Genomic DNA, 23,193 nt, shown 5'->3' with positions numbered 1-23,193 from the left:
AAAAACAACATGAAATCACAAAGATTCTAGCATATCCTTGGCTTTAGTATGAATAAGTTTAGACAAGAGATGTTTTCTGCTTGGAATGTTAAATTTTGGGTCAAGTTTTTAACAACGTTCTTGAAGTTTTGGCTATCAATTGTAGCAAATAGAAGTAAATCACCAGCAATATACTGAATTAATGCATCTGTAGCCTCCTTTTGCTTAGGATAATCCCAGTGATATTTCGGACTACCTGACTGTTTCACAAAACTTATCAAAGTTGGTTGCTCTTCTATCTTTGATTTTAAAGTTTCAATACATAATACATCTCTGTGTTTCTCTAAAAAGAAGTGACAGAGATGAAGTTTAATCTTCATTTTAACTTAATGTTAACTTTTCTTTTATAAATATACATTTGTTTTTGTTTTTTTTTTTAATTTCAATCAAAATATTTACTGAGAAATTCTTTCCTAATTATAGAATAAACACAGAACTTAATTTATGACCAAATGTTGTTGATTGTAAAACAAACTAATTAGTGTTTTATGACAATGTTCAATTATCTGTTATTTAATTATGACAAGGTACTCTCTGATCTTTTGACAACAATGGAACACTTTTACAGTAATGCTTTTCAAATATCAATATTTTTATGCAGGAAAATATATGAAATAAAATGAAATAAACTAAGTAAGAGAATGATAATCCCATTCTTTATGATAAAGTACAAGTTGGTAAATTGTGAAAATTAAATAGAAAATCAATATTCAAATGATAAGTTTTTAGTTATTCAAGAAATCTTATATTCTGCTTTTGTTAAATATCAAACAAACTGTTAAAAGATATATATATAGTGTCAGAAAAAAAGTAATGCCATGTAATGCAATGTAATGCATGAAATTACACAACTTTTTGCTAAAGTAATGCATTAAATTACAATTACATGTAATGCTAAAATTGCTGAATTACACATTACATGCAATTACTTGGAAAAATGTAATGCATTACTATGCATTACAATTTCAAATTTCCATTACCCCATGCCTGGCTGCTTACGCCTGCGCTTTTATTATGTCATATGAATATGGGTGGGTTTTTACAGGAGTTTTTTTGTCGGACCAATAATAATTCCATTTCTTGATAAAAAAAAATTTCGTGAAAAGAACATTAAGATTGGCACCAAAATACATGTCATTCATATCTTAAATCCAGAAAAGCGCTTCGGACGCATTAAATTAATAACGTGTTGTTTTCATTTTTTACAGCACTGGGTCGATACCTCTGCTGGTGGACTATTAGTCCCCGAGGGTATCCTCAGCCCAGTAGTCAGTACTTCGGTACTGGCATGATTTATAACAAATTTTCTAAAATTGTCCGTTTATAAATTTTAAATTTTAGAGAAACTGAGGTTTCAACTCCCTCAGGCAAAGTTGACCTTAGATGAATTTGGCTATTTTTTAGGTACTTTTGGTCATATAGCTCTTCAACTGTTTCTGTTCGTATTTTAAAATGGTGTATGGATTAGTAACTTGAGTTGCCCTTGCGTGATAAGAATGAAACTTTAACAATGGAAGAAAATGGGAAGTGAAAGAAAGCCTATTGGTTGTGGGTCAATAGGCTCAAGGTCACTGTGAAGTGTTACTAAAAGTAGAATTATTAATGAAAAAAAAAACGGTTTCCAGATAATAGCTTGAGTTTGCAATTCTTGAGTTAACTGAAACTTATATAGATATATGATATATGATAGGGAAAGAAGCCTAATGTTTATGGGGTCAATAGATCACTTTACTAAACATACCGGTATATTTTTTACATGCTGTATTGATGACAACTTGAGTTACCCTTGCATGATTGGAATGTAAAGTTAACAAATTGAAGAACAATGGATGGCGAAGAAGCCTATAAGTTGTGAGTCAATAGGGTCAAGGTCACTGTGTAGTGTTATTTTGAAGAATACGGTTCTAATAGTAGATTTTTGTCTCGCCTTGACGGAGTCAAAAAGCGAGACATAGGTATGCTGTTTCCGGCATCGGCGTCAACAATTAATGTATTAGTTTGTGATTAGGTCTAGTTCATGGTGAACCACTAGTGGTAGATCAATGATATTTGGTATGCAGTTGTATTGGCATTGGCACATCTCATTACCATGGAGATCATTTGGCCCCGCCCTCTCAGTCAAGGTCTATTGACTTTGAAACTTTTCATAGTTTACATGTATTACTTTGTGATTAGGTCAATTTATGAGGAACCACTAGTGGTAGGTCAATGATATTTGGTATGCAGTTGTATAAGCATTGGCATATCTCATTTCCATGAAGATTATTTGGCTCCGCCCCCTTAGTCATGGTCTATAGACTGAAAATTTTGCTAAGTTAACATGTATTAGTTTGTGATTAGGTCAGTTCAAGGGGAACCATTAGTGGTAGGCCAATGTTAATTGGTGTTCAGTTGTATAAGCATTAATTATCACATCTCATTTCCATGGAGAATATTTGGCCCCGCCACCTCAGTCATGGTCTATTTACTTTGAAACTTTTGCTTAGTTTACATGTATTAGTTTGTGATTAGATCAGTTTAAGATGAACTGCTAATGTTAAGTCAATGATATTTGGTATGCAAATTTATTGGCATTTGCAAGTATCGTTTCCTTGGAGATTATATAGCCCCACCCCTGATCATGGTTCATTGACTTTGAAACTTTTACATAGTTTACAAGTTAATGTTTGTGTTTAGGTGTGTTTTAAGGGAACGACTTATAATAAGTCAATGGTATTTGGTATGCAATTGTATTAGCATTGGCACATCTCATTCCATGGAGATTGTTTAGCCATGTACCTTCAGTCATGGTTCATTGACTTTGAATATTTGCATAACTTACATGTTAAAGTATTGCTATTTTAATTTCAACATTTGCATTATCAAAATTACAAAAAGGCGAGACATATCTCTGTGATAACAGTTTATTGTCATAGCCTCTGCCTTGTCCACGCGTGAACACTAATTGTCGAGCTTAAGGTGTCTTTTCTGTTGAAATTATGATGTGTTTTTTCTCATTGAAGTATGCCAAATATCTCTTTTATTCAAATGTCATTAAGATACTAGTTTATAGAAAACTACCATCGGATATCACATAAATGATTTAATGTTTCAGATGGTGAAAATAGACCTCAAGGTTTGGTTCCTTTGATGACGGGAATGACGGGCATGATAAACAAGAACTTGATGTATGAACCTTACAAAGCTTCGCGCGATGCGGTAAGATATTATAGCTTTTCTTCTGCGCAAAAATGTCCGAAAGAAAAAAACTGTCAAATAATCTAAAGTCAAACCTATTTTCTATAATCGAAAATAAAAAATTCCAGACGAAACAGGAAAATACTAAGTATATCAATTTCTAAAATAATTGCCAAATGATTGTTTTATTAATTACCTGTTATAAAGACACAGTTCATCGGAATTTGGTAGGTTAAGCCTGGTTTTCATAGCACCTAGTTTGTCTTTCATTTCAATATGAACAACTCAGTTATAACAGTCAAGCATAAAGTTATATTGTTAGGAATCTAACTTCCAAAATGCCAACGACATACTTTGATTCCGCTGTTTTAATCCACTAAGTATTTTTATTGAATAAATGTCACAATTGTGAATTAACATTTGTGTCCGCATAAGGCTATGACTCGGAAATTCAAATTTTATTGTGGAAAAATATAATAGTAGCTGGCTAAATGGAAACTTTGAGTACTATTAAAACATATATTAGAATCTAAGAAGTTGTGTTTGGGGGTTTACAGTAACTGTTGAGTTCGTTTTGGCAACAATTGTAGCCCTACGTGCGGGTGTGGATGGGGGTTAACATCATAAAGAATAATGGGCAAAAAATGTAAAGAATAGAGAAAAATGGACCCAAAAAAATAAAGAATAGAGAATAATGAGGTGCTTAAATATAAAGAATAGAGAATAATGGGCATAAAGTAGAAAGAATAGAGAAAAATGGCCTAAAACATGAAAGAATAGAGAAAAATGGCCTAAAACATGAAAGAATACAGAAATGGAGGACCCCCCATCCAGACCCTTCTCCATCGTTTGCGATGTTAACAAATGTATTAGCAACAGATTTATTCTCAGGATTCGGGAATTCATCCTGACGATTTAGTGATATAGTATTTATTTTAGTAAGGGTCATTAACATTGATTTGAAAACTAAATGCATTCGAAGACGACAAATTCTTCTTAAAGAGACTTTGCCTTCAATATTGGTGCATCAGGAGTGGAGCATATAGACAATTATCTGTACTTTTACTGGGATCGATATCTTTGATTTTCTTTCGAAATATCAACGGTGGTACATAACATTAAGAAAATGATGTTTGATTGTGGCTTGCAAGACCTATTCTCTTCGCGGTATACTAAATAAACTCATCATAGATACCAGGATTGAAATTTGTATTTGTGCCAGACGCGCGTTTCGTCTACAAAAGACTCATCAGTGACGCTCGAATAAAAAAAAGTTAAAAAGTACGAAGTAGAAGAGCATTGAAGACCAAAAATTCCTAAACGTTTTGCCAAATACAGCTAAGGTAATCAATTCATGAGGTAGAAAAGCCTTAGTATTTCAAAAATTCAAAGTTTTGTAAACAGTTAATTTATAAGTATGACCATATCAATGATAATTCATGTCAACACAGAAGTGCTGACTCCTGGGCTGGTGATAATGGAACTTCGTTTTAAAAGGCATATTGACGCAGAAACAATTAACTTGTCTTGATTAGTAGTATAAATAATATGCCTTAACTAAGCATTTCAAAAAAAAGCAAATACACTTAAAAGTTGAATAGAAATCAGTTATATATACAATGGAAATTAGTCATGGCAAAATTAGCAGTGAAGCATTTGAGTAAGAAATGTGTGTCTAAACTTTTGGTCTGTTTTTGGTTTTATCAGATATTCAATGTGTTTATTCAAAGAGAGGCGAAAGATACAAAAGGGACATTGAAACTCATGAGTCGAAAATAATTTGACAACGCCATTGCGAAAAAAATAAAAACACCAAAACACAAACAACAGTCTACAAAACACAACATAGAAAACTAAAGAAGGAGCAACACGAACCCTATCAAAAACCGGGGGTGATCCATCGTGTTGCTCAAGTAAGTACAAACCTGGTGATAAGTTTAATTCGGTAAATTTTGGATTTTCGAATATTTTTTGTTAGAGCATCACTGAAGAGGCATTAATTGTCAAAATTGTTTTGCATCTGGTGCAATAAAATTTGACCCGTAAGTTATAATCGCAGTTTCATCGTAATACTATGACTGTGCAAAAGTCGTGAAAGACGAACAAGTTGAGTTTCGCCGTAAATGCCTGTTTAAGTTGCAAAAATAGTAGCTAATTTCAAAGACACCATTTGAAACAATGTATGTAACAATTCATGGCTAAATTGGGTCTCAAAGTTGAGAGCAAAATTCCCTCTCAAAATCCAACCAAAAAAAATGGCTTCAGCGTTATGACGTCGCAGGAAGGCGTCAAAGCAAAAAATAAAATAGCCTTCCAAGACGTCATAATTATTTTGACTAACTAGAGGCCAGTCAGGAACGAACCCACTATGTTAAAAAAACACTACAGAACCGAAATAAAGCAAACAGAAAAGTAAAGCAAAATCAGCACCTTAGGACCATGCAAGACTTAATGTCCGCTTTTTATTTATTTTTTAGCTCGACGAATGGATTCAAGAAAACAGGGGAGCAATTGAAAATAAGGATATTAAGACAAGAGAAAAACAGTTAGAAATAATTACACAAATAGTAGCAATGTACGAAGAAGAAAAAGAAGATGAAGATCCTGAAATAACAAAAACTAGAAACATGAAAATAATGGAACTAGTAACAGAGAGCGAGAAGTTAGGTGAATTGCCACAAGAAGTCCAAGCTAAATCCGTAAGTTATTTTAATGCTGGAAACTAGATTTGCAAAAGCGCTATATATTTCATCGATGCAAGATCATGTCAGACAAATTTTAATCTGCCTTGTCAAGAATGAAGAAAAGTACATAAATTAAAGCACGTTATATTTTTTTTTAATTTCTGTATTGTGTAAACGGTGAGCGATACTAAAGTGATCTTCAAACTCATTAGTCGAAAAACTGACAATGTCATGACAAAAAACGAAAAAACGACCAAAGACAAACAACAGTATAAAAACACAACAAAACTGATCAACAGGAACCCCACCAAAATAACAGGGGTGATCTTGGGTGGTCCGGAAGGGTGAGCAGATCCTGCTTGACATGGCACCCATCGTGTTGCTCGTATAAGTACAAACTTGGTAATTAGTCTAAATCGTAAGGTCACATTTGAGAAAATGAGGACGGGATTGTGGTTACGACAATTGAGACATAGTCGCCGTCATCTTTGAAACAGATATTCCATAAAGGTGAAACTTGTGATGGCGTGCTTAAAAATTTTTCAACTTCACTACTTGGAACTGTAAATTTCCATAGCTTGCTTGTAAGTAGCAACCTTCTGTCAAAGCAACATGATAGGAAATGCGAGCTCTGGGATATCGTATTAACTGGGAGAGCTATACTCAATATGCAGGCGTAACCCCGTTGCTGAAATGTTGCTACATAAAAATTGAAAGTTCATGATTGGGCAGCTGAATTCATCTTTTTTGTTGTAAAGTTTTGATCTCAACCGACCCTCATTGTCAATTCATAGATGTTAGTCAAGATATGAGGCTGCCTTAAATGTATATGTTGTTTTAAAGTTTGATGGGATAGATGCGTTCAACATAGTCACCATTTTTGAATTATTTAGTGGGATGACATCATCTATCTAGCGATAAGAAAAGTTAAAGGATAATGCTACCTTCTTTACATTCTTCCAAAGAAGCTCATGTATGGAGTCTGTCTCGTGTGAATAAAGGAACAAGTCAGCAAGGAGGGGGTACAGTTGGTTGCCATTGTTTGTTAAAGTACACGTCTTCCAAACGTACAAAAAATGTGTTGTATATGAAGAAATCAAACATCTTCACAATGTTCGTTTTAGAGAATTTTTGTTTGAATCAGAGTGGTTTTTAACAGCGTAGGTAGTTTCACAATGACTTTGAAGCCCGACTTTGATTGCTAATAAAATTGATGTTAATAATTAAGAAAGTAGTTTCGTGGACGATACAGCCATTTAAGTTCTTTTTAAGGACACTTAAGTGATTAAATATCTAAAATAATGAAGGAAGATCCAGTTCTTTATCGTTTGTTGAAATTCCAAAGGACCACAGAACTGACCTATGATTATTCAAGGATTTCCTCCTTGGTAAGTGCCGTGGGGGTATATGTTGAGTTTCCATGTGAACTTTTGCAACTGTTCAAAATGTCTTTTAAAAAGACACTTATTATCTTCATAATTTGAACAGTAAATTAACACTGATTATAGTGACTGGCCACAATTTGACAAAAGGGATTTTTGTTGAATTTTTTTTTCATTTAAAGTATTCCCAATTTATTCTGTAGGCCGAATTTTACCAGGAAGGTGACCACACCCATATGCTCGAGGGGATGACTGAAGCACTAACAAGTACGATGGAGTCAATGTTTACAGGCTTGGGGGAAGCAATGACAGGAGGAAAAGATGGAGACGGAGACGCATGCACAATTTTATGATCAAAACTGTTTATAATAGACAGTATTTTTTTTTTATATTGAAATAGAATAAATTATCTCTGTTTTAAGGAGATAACACCATTAGAAATAATATTTTTTTAAAGTGTTAAATTTTTGTAGTACTTAAAATCATGTAATAACAAAATAAAATCAAATTAAGTTAAACATGTGAAGACGTAACAAAATACAAAAATAAAGAATTAGTCAACAGATACAACCACTACATATAAAAAGGTAAAACACCACAACGTTAACTTAAAAATACACAAAAAGGTAAAACACCACAAGGTTAACTTAAAAATACACAAAAAGGTAAAACACCACAACGCACGGTTAACTTAAAAATACACAAAAAGGTAAAACACCACAACGTTAACATAAAAATACACAAAAAGGTAAAACACCACAACGTTAACATAAAAATACACAAAAAGGTAAAACACCACAACGTTAACATAAAAATACGATCACCACTTAAAGTTAACCAGCGAGAAAACACGAAAAGGAGCCAAAGACAGAAAATAGCGGTCAAATTTGTCTACCTGAAAATATTATTTTAGTTGATTGTGTATAGATATGACCATTTTTGTCAAACAACCTCAGAAATCGGCACATGAATAATGAGGTCATGCTTGAGATACCAGATTGGATGTCATAAAGCTTAATTTTCTATATATTTTTTTATTGCATTGATACGATTCATGTTTGCTTGATACTGCATTAATATGTTTTATGTATATGTATTAATTTATGATTTTGTCAAAAACATATTGACTTGTATATATGACAACAGAGATTATATGTCTCTGGTGACAATAAAGATTATTTTTATAACCATTTTTCGTTTATTTTTTGTCATAAATCTACACTTCGTTTTTTTCGTTTAAATTTCACATTTTGTCAGGTCGGGGCCTTGTAAAGCTGACTATACAGTAATTGTTTAACTCATTGTTGAAGGCCGTACGGTGACCTGTAGTTGCTTCATTCCACGACATTTGGACTATGTTGGAGTATCGGACCCGTTCGCCCTGGGTCTGTTCGTCCTGAGTCCGTTCGCCTATAGAGTTTGTTTGTCCTGGGTTCGTTGCCCTAATTTAAAAAAAAATGATATAGTGGTATTAAGGTTTAATAAACTTTTTCAGATATTTATATGATCAATATTAAAAAATATATAAATTCTCGAATCGAAATTCATGAAAAAACATGGAAATATTTAAAAATAAATGGCTTGTTTTGGAGCATTAATTGGTTTCATTCTTAAATTTGTTTTATTTAGAATTAAATTTTAATAACTGTTGTTTGGATTGTAAATTAGAATGCTGATTAGATTATTATTGACTTTATTTCCTCTTTTACAGAGATTATGTCGTAACATATAGACACATTAGGAACAAAACACATTAAAAACACACATTTAGACAGTTCAAAGTATCAAAGGAACATCAAATTAAGCAATTGTGATTGTCGCTAATGACCAGCAATTTATGGCGTTGTCAGTTTGTTTTCGATCTATGAGTTTGACTGTCCCTCTGGTATCTTTCGTCCCTCTTTTATCGATTAAAGAGTTTACATGACTTTTTGTGTTGTATACATGCTGGACACAAAGTTTTGAGAATATAATACTCTCGTCGTCATCTAGCTGGTATTTAGTGTCATAGTATAGAAGTGTGGCTGTGAATTCTAGAAATGATAGGCTGTCCATATAGACACTAAACTGGATTTGGTTTATGTTTATAATGTCGCTCCACATTTCATTTCTATATTCAAGAACAAAATCACATGAGCATAGTATATGTTCTAAAACGTTTGTAAAACAGTTTCCCGCATTTTTCACATAGGAGTTGTTCAACTTCAATACGAACAATAGCACACAGGTCAATAATGTACTTTGAAGCAACCCTTAAATCTGGATATCTCTTCGCAATTATCCATGCTTTATGTAACTTAATGACTGGATGGATAAGTTTGAAAAAGTTAAAGTCGCTGTCATTTGAAATCCTTTCTTACCACTTCAATTGTTCAGTCTTGTGAATGTTTTGCGACACTACACTGTTTCAGACAATTTTTGAATGAAAAGATCCTAGTTCAATAAGATTAACAATATATTGCAAGAGATTGTACTTAATAAATAGTCTATAAATATCAGGGATGAAACCAAGCTGATTGTCCACACATTTGTATTTAAACTCTAGCAGTCTGACCATCATTATCTGCTTTGGTAGGTGAGCTGAATTCAGTCTACATAATCTGCCGAAAAATAAAAGTTTGCATTTGTCAATATAACACTCAATGCAGGGCCATCAAAGAAGGCTGGTACACTTGTCTGATATGGACCTTTTAGGTAAGCCTTGTACTGCTTTACATACGAATCTGTGAGCTCGTTCAAGCAATAATAATTCAGATTTGGTAAGATTGTTCCACAGTTCGCAACCATATAATGCCTTCGTATAAGCTAATTGGTTTACAATTTTCAAACATGTAGATGTATTCAAATCAAATCAAATCAAATCAAATAATTTTATTGGTGTAGATTCCAATACAGGAATGATACCAGCTGACATTTACAAAATACAAATACAAAAACAGACAAAAATAAACAAAAAAAAAAACAAATATACAGAGATATGTTTTCTCAATGATAAGAGACACATATTTTATATCTACATTGCGTGGAGGTGTTATTCATACTATATTATCACTTCAAGTTATTACAATAAGCTTTAATACTACAACAGTTCTTAACAACATTATGTTTGCTTTAAATGAATGTTCGAATCATACATATCGCTTATTCCAGCTACACATACAGTACAAATGTCAGTATCATTACTTTTCAAAATGAAACTAAATTTATCTTGTTCAGACATATGAACAAAAGATGGAACTATATAACTTAAATTACAAAAGAGTATATTTCTATTAAATTCTAACGCTTTACATTTAATGAGGAAATGGAATTCATCTTCAATTCCATCCTTGCAAAGTGGACAAATTCTCTGTTCTAAAGGTGTTCTAGTATATCTACCAACTTCTATTAGTAATTTGCTATTACTAATTCTAATTTTTACCATTTTAGAAATAACATTTTTGTTAAGGTCCAGTAGGAGATATTTATCTAATTCGTAATTATTTTTAACTTTGCGATACGATCTTAGTTTATTACCATGACTATCTTCATTAGAGTCACAAAAAAGAGCTTGTTTCCAGGATTTTATGAATTCCTCCTCTAATTTCTTCTGAACTGAAGATAGCCGGATGAACACCAGAGTTCATAATGGAAATAGTAGTACATAACATCTGACACGCATTCATCGTTTTTTCCATAGAATTAAAGCTACTCTCTAAGAGAATACCGACAAGTTTAGATGATTTGACGATTAGTATTTCTGAACCATATAGAAAGAATCTATCAATAGCGTTACTTTGGCACTTTCCATACAGTAATACATGACTCTTTCTGGGCGAAAACTTAAAGGCCCAACGCTCACTAAACGACTGGCAAATGTTTATAAGGGTTTGCATTCCTTGGGTTGTAGGAGACATCAGGGCTATATCACCCGCTTGTACAGAACATGCGACGCTTATGTCATAGATAATGGTACCGTATCTCGTTTTGTTCAATTCAATAAGCAAGTCGTTGATAAAAGCTAAGTAAAGAACGGCTGATAACACATCTCCTTGACGCACTCCTCCGTTGTAGTTGAAACCATCTCGACAGTTTATTATTGAATAAGATCGAGCTTTTCATGCCACGATACATTTTGTCAATCAAAAGCCAACATTTTCCACAAACACTATATTCTTTTAATTTTAGTAGGAGAGCGTCATGCCACATTGAATCAAATGCTCTCATTCTTATATAAATTCTCGAAATTCATGAAAAAAAACATGGAAATATTTAAAAATGAATGGATTGTTTTGGAGCATTAATTGGTGGATTAATCATGAAAGTAACATTTTTATATATATAAAAATGGTCAATGTAAGGACATAACTGGTGTGTGATGCGAAGTTCGAATTGGATCTTTTTATAACTGTTTATGATTATTTTGAAATTGTTAAAATGTATCAATAAAGAAAAGTACATGCAGATAACATGGTCTTCAGTTGTTTTATATTAAATACCTTGCATTCCAGCTAATCTAAGGTGTGGATTAAAGGTAAATGATTATTTGGTAGCAGCAATACAAGAGGGTCTGGATGGGGGTCCTTCATTTCTGTATTCTTTAATTTGATAGGTCATTTTTCTATTCTTTATACTTTTTGTCCATTATTTTCTATTCCTCATATTTGAGCACCTCATTATTCTCCATTCTTTATATTATAGCACCTTATTATTTTCTATTCTTTATTTTTTGGGTCCATATTTCTAGATTTATTATATTTTTTGCCCATTATTCTCCTCTCTGTAATCCCCCATCCACAACATAAATATTCGACTATATTTTCAACAAACTTTAACATACTGTTTTCAAATAATAAACATCATACAACAAGACAACAAAATAAAAATAAATATCAGAGCGAACGGACACAGGGCGAACAGGTACTAGGGGGGACGTGAATCAGGGCGAACGGACCCGGATTCCTATGTTAGATAGTTGTCTCATTGGCAATCATACCCCATCAGAATCTCCTTATTTTATATTAACCACTTTTTGGATCATTCGTTCAGATCAGCCAAGTTGTGTTTTATCACAGATTGTATATGAATGCATTATGACTTGCATAGCTGAACGAGCTGTCATCTGCAAACAGAATGCGCAGATAATTTGTTTTTTTTCTGCAACGACATACTGAATGAATATTTAAAAAAGCAAGAGTCCGATGACAGACCTTGGAAATCCAGCACAGTAAAACATCGCAAAGTTTCGAAGAAGAATGTTTAGTAACCACGTTTAGTCCATCAAGTAGCTTTATACCATCCAAATGCATTACCAGTGATACTATAAACCTTCATTTTATGTAATAATCCATCATGCCAAATTTTTTCAAAGGGTTTGGAAAAATCGCAGAAAAACAAAGAAATGTCTTTCTTTTCCAGCGAGTTCAAAATGCAATTATATAATTCTCATAGTTGAATACCACTGAACATTTAGATAGAAAAAAAAATAAAATACCAAAAATACCAAAACCAGATTGATAATCATAAAATGAGTTTAGTTCTTTTGTAAGTGGTTAAAAAGTGGTAATATTTAACAAGTTCTAGGATTTTACATCTGCAACTAATACGTGATATATTGGTCTGTACTTTAGAGGTAATGAATGATCAACTTTTTTAAATAAAGGCATTATATTTGCATTTTTAAGCTATTACAGTCAATGCATTGTATATGCCAAAAAAAATCGATTACTGACATTAGAAAATGCTTGTACCATTTGTTTTTGTGTATATGAAACAAAATACAAAACATGACAATAAGCATGCAGTAACGGCATAATTTCATATAATACAAAAATGGGGAGATGTGGTATAATTGCCAACAAGACTATCCACTATCCACCAGAGTTAAAATGAAGTAGTAGCAAGGTTTTTTAGTTTCCTTTCAGTAATTGCTAGCATTCTTTTAAGTATTGTTTTGCCACAGTTTGTACATTAATTTTGATTATAGACGTGAAATATTTGCCACTGGACGTTAAGCGAACAACACTCAATCACTTGATTATAGAGTTGACCACTTTTTACATCGGATGACCGTGAGGGCATTCCGGTGTATTGTTGCCACAGACATTTCTACCCACATGACTTTCGTTTTTGACTGATAACCTTATCGCTTGTTATATATCAATTTCATCAATAAATATTCATGAAAATAATTTTTAAGAACATAGATAAATGATATGAAAATGTTTTGTCGTGAGAAATATATATATATCAACTGGGACTATTATACTATATTAGTATAATAGTCCCAGATATCAATAACAAATCAAGAATACCGAAAAATTGTGTTAACGCATGCGGAAGAATATCTCAAGAACGTGCTGCGGTAAAATATGAATGCCTACTCAAATCCAATCTATTAGAAAAATCGAATTATTACAGAAGAGTGTCCACCATGCACTTGCACTGCACTATTATTAGAATAGTAGAATAGAATGATATACAAATGGATGAAAATTATATATACATGTAACTGTTATATACAAATATTAATATAATATATAACAACAAACCACAGTATACTGATTTGAAGCACTACAATATAATAGTTATTACGGTGAGGTTGAATTCCCTGTCATTTATTCATCATCCACGCACGAAATTGTCTCAGAAAAAAATATATCTATGTACCTTAACCTCACTTTCAGGTATAGAGATGTGATTTTTTTTCTGAGACAAGTGCTTGTGACCATACACAAGAACTTGCGGTCATCCGATGTTCAGTACTACAGTACTTTGATTTGTTGTTCTTTTATGTATTTTCTATTAATCCACTTATCTGGATAAAAAGGGGAAGATCGGGAACTTTGAAGAAAACGATACTAGATTAACTACCCTCATACACACACATACACACACGAACTTACATGGTAATGTGCTGGTACAATATCAGAAACATTCTAGTATGACCACCATCATTCACACATAAAACCAAATGCAAATGTGCCTGTCCAATGTCAGAAGCATACTCGTTTAACCATAATATATAAGATATCTCATAAAATAAAATATTATATACTTAATAAGATATTTTCTAAAGTTTGTAAGATACCATTTAAAGTTTATAAGATATATTATAAAGTATATAAGATATCATATAAAGTTTATAAGATATCTTATAGATAATTTTTATATAAGATATCTTATATACTTTATAAGATATTTCATATATCTTATAAGATATCTTATATAATAGTTTATAAGATATCTCATATAGTTTTTACCATAACATTTTTTTATCCACCTTCTATATTTACATTTATGACAGGTTTATGCAGAAGTTGTGTAGAAAGACACAAGAAAACATACCTTACAGTTGTAGATGTACAAAATGATATTGGAAGGTTTATAATATATACATTTACTACCTGTTTTCATCTTTTAGATAGCAAATAAGGGAAGATTTATAAGAATATCATGTGACTTTGATTCTTTAGGCCATACTACATGTACAATGTACCTATATACATAATCATCATGATAATTTCTTGTAAATGGATATTAATTTGCTTGTATAAATTTACAGAATACCGTAAAGGTTGCTCAATATTTCCGGGCTTGATAATTTCCTTTTAATCAAATGTAAATCAGAGAACTACAGTTTAGTTTAAACATATTTTATTTGCTAAATATCAGCAAAATGGATGAGACACAAGTAAATCATACTTATGAAGTCTTCTCCATATTACAATACAAGTATATATACAATAATAACATTATGAGCATGCATGTAAAGCTAACAAATTCATTAAATATTATACGAACTATAAATAAAAAGAAAAAAAGAACAAGAAGAATGGAAAAGGAGGGGAAAAAAAAGAAGCAAATTATATTTTCTGTGATGTTGACTTAGGTTTGATGGTGATGATCATCCGTGCCGGTAGCAATAATATTTTATGAAGGTACTCGAAATCTGTTAGACCTTTTAATAAAATCTTGAACATGTTTGAAAATTAGGAGATTTTGTTCATTCGAAAGTTCAAGATCTCCGCAAGTTAATAGTTTAGTATCAATAATAAAGTTTTCAGTAAGCCAATTAAGATTGTTAAGTAAAATTTCTCTACATGTAGTGTATTTTGGGCAAACTAAAAGAAAATGATAAACATCCTCAATATCAGACCCACACTGACACGAAGGATCCAGTATAATGTTAGCTTTGAAAAGGTCAGAGTTCAAAAATGAAGCGGAACATCGCAATTGAGTTAAAATAATATTCAGTTTCCTCGGACCGTACATATAATACGGCGCAACTCTACTCTGAACACTTTCATTTTTCAATTCTCTCTTAAATTTAGATATAGAGTCGGTGTTTCGAATTTTTAAGTCAAGCTTATTCCATTCTCGTATTGTGGATGGAATAAAAGATTCAGTGGTAAGGGAAAGTCTACAAAATGGAACAATGATATTTTGACCGTTTCGCAACGGATAGTTGGTTGTACTTTGTATACATAGGGGGACAAGATTACACAGGTACTGAGGTGCATGTTTTTTATTTATATTATAAAACATCTGTAATTTTCTTCTTCTTCGTCTTTCATATAAAGATTCCCAGCCAACCTCAGAGTACAGAGTATCAGTTTTAGTGAAGATTGGTAGACCTGTTACAATTCTTGCGGCTTCCAATTGCAAATTTTCTAATTTATTTGAATAACATATCCCACAATTATCCCACACTTCCGTGGCATATTCAAAAATGGGTCTAATAAAAACTAGATACTAGAACTACAGTTAACGGAGGTATATACCAGAACAGAACAAAACATCGAAATATCTAAGCTGGTTTCACTCCCCCATATCAATATTCCATGATAAAAACATTGCCATTAATCCAAAAAAAGTGAAGTACATGTATAAATCCTGGCAAATTCAGGAGGTGTGAGGTTTGCAAAAAACTAAGACCTGGTAGGCTTAACATGTATGCTATTATGCAACAGTAATATAACTGTACTAATTATAATGTTAATATAGGTGCAAATATTTACACTATTAAATACACACTGTATGTACTTCTTTAGGTATAAAAAAGGAGATGTGGTATGATTGCCAATAAGACTACCAAAATTCACATGAAGTGGATGCAACCATACAGCCTTCAACAATGATACAATCTAATACAGTACCGTATGGTTAGCTCTAAAAGTCCAAGACTTGAAAAATAGGAAACAATTCAACTGAGAAAACTAATGGCCTTATTTATAACAAAACATTTACAAAAAAAAATATGACAGATATGAACCAAGCACAACATAAGTCTGTGGTTTGAAGAGTTTATTTAAGTTCTTTTTTTATTAATCAGATTATCCATATATATGCATGTATGCATATTGAATTATTTGCATTTTAGAATGGAGTAATTTTAGCAAATATCTACCGATTGCGAAATTCTCGACATTAACTTCAAGTACAGTATACAATTTTAACTTCTATTTCTATTTTTATTTAAGTGGAGTTCCATAAAGTTGCAATGAATTTTCATGAACAGAATATTAATAGAAGCAAGTGAACAGATGGTACCTTGCAGTCCATGTTTTTCACCAGCCACATATCCATCAGAAGATTACGGTAAACACAAAAATTGGTTTATACATACATTTGCTTATACATTATGTAGTTACATTAGATGTATGTGTCATTATAATATGTTATTCTGATTGGTTAACTGCAATCTCACGTTATTCCTTAATCAACTTCATTTCAAAATGAATTGTAACATTCATGTTGACAGGTGCTTCTACAATAAAGTGCCCAGGTAAATAAAAGAAAAAACTTGATAGTAATCATGGTAATTGTGTTTTCATGATCATAGCAAAAAAATGTAATTACAAGTATTGAATGCTTCTTTTGGTATTTTCATAGGGTTGTAAAAGCTTTGACCATGTACACATTTAAATAATAAAGCGCTTCATACAAAATGTACTTCGGTCAACGCTTTTACACCCCAATGAATTTACAAAAAGAAGCGTTCAATTCTTAAATGATGAATATGATCTTATTAAGTTGGTCATGTTGGATGTTCAATTTAATTTCAAGTTTTATGAACTTTTATCGTGAAACATTGACTGACATGACAACAATACAAATGAACTTTAGATTTACCCTTTTCCATCAGTCAGTCATGTTAGTATTTAATATATATATATGGTAATATATCAATGATATGTACTCACTACAGTCATCTTGTATAGTACAACACTGTTCAGCATAACTTGAGTCACAATGACCTACATTTCACACTTCACTGACTTTTGTTAAGTATTCAGTTCATATTCATTTATCAAAACACTCCTATAGTAATGTATCATCCTTTTGATCATGGATATATTAAAACTACATTATTGTAGAGAACTACACAATACATCAACAATTGCATCACTGTGACCTACATTTAATGCTGAAACTAACTGATTAATGGGATGCTCATTATTTATAGATTATTTTTAAAATCATAGTAATGATTATAATATGAATTCTCTCTTTCAGTTGATGAAATGAATCCTGATGCTGCTGACATTAATTCAAGTCTGCAGATTTATAGTTCTGGTAAGTTTGATAAATAATACAGTATAAATCTTCATTTCCATGTAGAGACCTATTGTAAATGTCAATCTTTAAAAAAATCTTCCCTGAAACTGCTGATTGGATTGTGTTTAATCTTAGCCTGGATCATAATGTATTATCAAATTTTTGTCAATTATGTAGGCCAACCAACAAACATTGATGCTGTTGCTAAAAATAGAAACAAATTATAGTGTGATTTTCATCAAACTTAAAGCTATCCTTATTATAAATTTATCTTTCAGAATGCCAGGTTGTTTTGTATTTTGGTGTATTGCTGTCAAATTTAAGGACTTAGGCCGTGTTCACATTGACCTAAACTCGGTGTTGTGTTAGTGTAACTCACACGTAAACTAAACACAATTACGTTCCCATTGATAAAACTCAATGTTTACATGTAGTTTAAATCATGTTTTGTCTACACGCAGTTGATAGTCAATGTAGGCCTTGTGTAGGTTAAGTGTACACAAAACTAGGCATTTAGAACATTAATTTTACCATGTATATTTAAGGAAGAAACGATTTTTGAATAAAATTGATATTTATAACAATTATAAAGTTCTTTACAGAAATATTTGTCTAAACTTGATATATTCATTTGTTATAAAAAAAAAACTTTGCGTAGCTTTATTAACCGGTACCCTTATCAAGACTCAAAGCAGCATCATTGCTGAACACATAATTCATTTGAAAAGGTCTTTCCAAAACCGACTCAACGTACACAGAAATATTTATTAAGTAAAGTCAAGACCATAATCGAGTACAGTTAAGAACTGCTGAGATAATATTGAGCACAACATATGGTCTTTTTTTAGACTCTCAGCAGTTTGTAGTGTATAGAGATTGAAAAAATGATACCTAAGTCAAGGTCTTGTTCAACTTTCTTATTAAACATCTTTTATAATTTTGCAGAGATATCAAGTACACAGTCATCACAGTCAAGTACACAGTCATCACAATTAACTAGCACAGACTCATGGAAACCTCCAACATATACTCGTGATAAACTGAACAGAAGCATGGATATACTGTCTAATGGGAATTTTAAACCACTGCGGTACTCCTTGACTCGACCATTAAGCAACACTCATCAATCAACGAGTGATTACATCACACAGAAAGCTAATGAGTGTGTTCAGTATTTATTTGAATGTATTGCACCAAACCAGACAGACGAATTAATGAAATTAGTTTTCAAAAAATATTATTCAAGTAAAACAGAAAACAAAGTAGAAGCAGATGCATTGACCCAGGCTGTAGTAAAAGCCTATACAAAAGCAGATGGTCATCAGAGTCAGATACAAATTCTATCTTTGATTGTGAACAATTTTAAAAAGACTGATCTCTGTAAGCTAATTCCAGGATTGACAAAGTATAAGATTGATACTGCAAGAAAATATGCTGCGACTCATGGTCCTGGGCAAATCATAAACCCACCAAAGATTCATCAAGTTAGAATGTCCAAGTTTCAGATACAACACTTTATTCAGTTTCTTTTTAGTCCATCTTTTTCTCAAGCAGTAGGGTATGGTTCTAAAACCCTTCACTTATCATCTGGACTGCAGATAAAGATACCTAAAATGATAAGAACTATGATTGCCTCAAGGATTATCAATGCATATGAAACCTATTGTGAAGACCAAGAAATCGCTGTACCATCCAAAGCAACATTATACAAAATAGTCAAAGTGTGTGCTGCATCACAAAAAAAATCTTTAAAGGGGCTTGATAGTTATACTGCAGATGGCATGACGGCCATTGAAACACTTGAAAAAATTGTCTACCGCTTGGAAGAACATTTCTCTGTTTGATTTACGGGTAAAAGAATACAACTTCAGTGAAGTACAGAGTGGAAAAGACTTGTGTGATTCTAGAACTGGAACTTGTAGGATGCATGTGCTAAAATTTGCTAATGAAGGAAATAATATTGAAAATCCAGCAGATTTGAAGAGAGCACTAGAGAGTAACAAAGGTGTTAGAAATACCTTTGTAACACTAGTTGACATTTCAGTTGAGAACCCACCTGTTTTGATAGGGACAATTAAACACTTCAAGATCAGCAAGATGTCAAACTTTGTTTTTGAGGATCAAGGAATCAGAGTCTATCAAGCATTTGGTATAGGAAGTGGATATCTCATCACAAATACTATACAAGAAAAGATCTCCAGAAACCTCAGTTATGATGAGAGTAGGATAAAGGTAGGTTTGTGTATGTAAATAGGTTTTGTGTCTTTGACTCAACAAGAACAGCAAATCAAACAAGACATACAGATAACCTTGACAACATTAACACTAGATAAGTACTTGTATAACATTTTTAGCTCACCGGGCTAATGAAAATTTTACCAATATTTTACTTTTTTTTACTACTGCATGTATCTTGAAAACTATAAAAGATAGATAGACACTTTAAATAGCAAAAAGGATCAAAAAGTCAATATTTACAAACTTTGCCGTAATTGTTGGTTTACTCCTGGTTCATGTTATAGTCATAAGTTAGTGATTACCTTTATTGATATATTTCTTACTATTTTTTGCATTTCAGAGTGAGACAAAAACGAAAAAAAATAGAGAAAAACGGTAAACAGAAAAAAATTAGCAGCAAAACAAGATATACCAAAAAAAAAGATTTTTTTCATGAATTCTATTAAAGTCCACAATGTAAGAAAGTATCTAATGTCATGAATGTTGAAGTTACTCATAGACCTAGGTTAGAAATACAGACTCTTTACAGCCTGTATATATTGACAGACTGTTTGGTCACTTTCTTATTATTACAAAAAAAAAAAACATGTAGATATACCATTTGTATATATGAAAAAGTTTTAACAAATTAATTTTTTAAAGTATGTTAATAGAAGATATCAGATTTATAAACATGATATAAAGATATGGCTTTTAATCAGTAATGTCAAATATTTCCCATTTTTTTATTTTCAGATTATAGAAGAGCCCTGTGAACATGGTGAAGAAATTAAAGACCAACAAAACTCAAGTTGAATAATTCAGTAGAGCATGGAGATTTAAGTTGCACAATTCCTGGGTGTGTCAAGTCGTTTAGAAAACCTTCCACTCTAGAACAACATCTTGCCATTGGACAACATATTTACCATGAAAATGACAAAATGACTGATGTTGCCATGGAAGTTTGGGCAGAGAAGTGCACCCATGGTACCAATATAAACTATAATGAACAACAAGATGAGGATAATATTGTTATTGGAGCAGATTTTATGGATATGCCATCAAACTTTAAGTCTGGGTGGGCCTTAAAATCAGAAAGGAAATTTGTGCGTTTCAAGGCTTCAGTTAAGGATTATATCAAACAAATTTTTGATGAAGGTGAGAGGACTGGCAAAAAGGCAAATCCCCTTACTGTAGCAAATAAAATTCGAAATGAAAAAAAACGACGAAGGGGGAAGATTATTTGCTCCTGATGATTGGGTCACAGCACAACAGGTTAGAGGTGTATTTGCAAGCTTACAATTAAAACTACAGAAACAGAACCCAGAACGTCCAGGATTAGAATTGAACTTAAAAACAGAAGTTGATGATGACTTGAATGAAGTTCTAACAGAGTTAGATGCTATTGAGACTTTGAACATTGTTGACTCTGTAACTGAACAAATATCTTAGGACCAATGTGTTCATTACGTCTTTAAGGATTATGTTTACTTTTGTTGTTCCAATGCTAAACATATTGAAATTTAATAGAAAATCTACAGCCTTCCTCTTGTACTGTTATGTCTGACAATTCTTTGCTTGATACTATAAAAGCTGAAATTTTTGTGGCGGATTTAATTTCCTTTATTTCGAGGAAAGAATATATCCATGATATTAAATCCCCCACTAACAAGATCTCTGTATTAAAGTCTGGATTTTCTGCAAAAATTAATAACTAATATTGCATTAAACAATGTTTCCCTTTGGTCATGTTGGTATATGTATAAAATGGCACATCTCTATTAACATGATTAATTATTATTTTTGCTGTTATAAAATTATTGCACTTTGAAAATTTATTCAGACACCTACTGACAAAGCTATGGAAGGGGTCATAAACCTAACCACTTTAAATTCTTAGGGCCAATGTGTTCATTATGTCTTTAATCACTAAAGTTTGTAGTTAACATTCTTGTCTGTCTATCTTTCTGTCCATCTTTCAGTCCAATAAGCTAAGGGCTAGCATCTCTCATCCGCAACTCCTCCTAAACAACTGAATGGCTTTTTCACCTTGACCTCATTCTAGTAACACTTTATTTTTGTATAGGAATAGCAAATTTCTAACCCTTCATAGTGGGGACAATGTTTGGTACAAACATGTATAATTTGTTCTAAAAAGTAATTTCCATTCTGTTATTAAGCACTCTTTTAAATTTAATTGATATATACACAAGCTTTAAATCAAAGATATCTCCAGCAACTCTTTTTATATACAAAGGTACCACTTGAAGTTTAGCATCTTTATGACTTGGGCATTTCCAGTGATGTATAAAAAAGTTAAAGAACATGAACATTTATATGATTTATGTAATGGGTATTTACTTCACATTACTAGTCATGCTGGATCTCTGATACTGTCTGCAATTAACTTTATAGTATTGAAGACTTATTTAATCACTTTAAAAAAATTGTTCTAACATGTGCTTGATAATCATGATAATGTTGCTTGAAATTGATGTACATGTATTTAAAAGTTTTGTTCTGTTTCTTGTACTTGTATTTCATTTATTTTTATTTGTTATTATTCATTAAATCATAAAAACTTTCAAAATGTAGTTTTAGATATGCAAAATCAGATTATATGTATAAAAAAGACTTATCGACTGTTCATAAGTTTTATTAAATTCTATCCTTTCGTGGTTGAAACATGTATAAGTTCCCCACCCACCCCCTTGTTTTCCCAAATCATACTATTACATTTTTGATAAAGGTCATCCAAATTAGATAAAGAGAGAAAGTGTGGGTAGCAAATAATATACATGCAAACTTGCACTAGTGACTAAGTGTATCCAACAGGCTATTTGAATGACTTAATAATGACGTTGGTTTTTTAATGAAAAAAGGGGGGTATTCAATCATTTTTTAAAAATTTTGGATCCAATCCATTATTGATTTATTTAAATATTAATGCTTTTTAAAACAGTTTTGTATGTTTTATTCATTAGTTAATACAAAATTTAAATTTAAAACTCTGATAATACGATAGATCCAAATTCAGAAGAAAATATGTCCAATATTTCATAAAAAAATCACTATTTTGAAATTCAAGACTACTAGCTGAAAATAAATTTGAACCCGAGTAAAATCTTTTAGTTAATTTTAATATAGGTGATAAA

At 31.9% G+C, this 23,193-nt stretch overlaps 2 protein-coding genes across 14 annotated transcripts in view; both read left to right on the top strand.

Annotated features, from left to right (window-relative positions):
* The window catches only part of LOC127701221 (abnormal spindle-like microcephaly-associated protein homolog), a 62,675-nt gene extending 54,203 nt beyond the window's left edge, over nucleotides 1-8,472 (top strand). For 7 of the 13 annotated variants that reach the window (XM_052205033.1, XM_052205040.1, XM_052205037.1 and 4 more), the window contains 3 exons: nucleotides 3,134-3,237; nucleotides 5,694-5,915; nucleotides 7,486-8,472. In XM_052205033.1, coding sequence (XP_052060993.1) covers nucleotides 3,134-3,237; nucleotides 5,694-5,915; nucleotides 7,486-7,635 — 476 coding nt within the window. In that variant the 3' untranslated portion in view covers nucleotides 7,636-8,472. The remainder of the gene's footprint in view (nucleotides 1-3,133; nucleotides 3,238-5,693; nucleotides 5,916-7,485) is intronic. The other 6 variants (XR_007981890.1, XR_007981888.1, XR_007981886.1 and 3 more) reach the window with 6 other exon arrangements.
* An 8,332-nt stretch (nucleotides 8,473-16,804) lies between these two features.
* On the top strand, nucleotides 16,805-22,628 carry LOC127701885 (uncharacterized). Its single transcript, XM_052205858.1, has 4 exons — nucleotides 16,805-16,861; nucleotides 17,780-17,839; nucleotides 18,767-20,053; nucleotides 20,795-22,628. The coding sequence occupies exons 1-3, from the start codon at nucleotides 16,807-16,809 to the stop codon at nucleotides 19,663-19,665; spliced, it is 1,014 nt and encodes a 337-aa protein (XP_052061818.1). The 5' UTR covers nucleotides 16,805-16,806; the 3' UTR covers nucleotides 19,666-20,053; nucleotides 20,795-22,628.
* Nucleotides 22,629-23,193: the final 565 nt, after the last annotated feature.

The sequence above is a fragment of the Mytilus californianus genome, unplaced genomic scaffold (genome assembly GCF_021869535.1).
Source record: "Mytilus californianus isolate M0D057914Y unplaced genomic scaffold, xbMytCali1.0.p SCAF_5, whole genome shotgun sequence".
In the NCBI taxonomy this organism is placed as follows: domain Eukaryota; kingdom Metazoa; phylum Mollusca; class Bivalvia; order Mytilida; family Mytilidae; genus Mytilus; species Mytilus californianus.
Note: the sequence above shows the minus strand (reverse complement) of the source record. Positions and strands in the feature narration are given on the sequence as shown.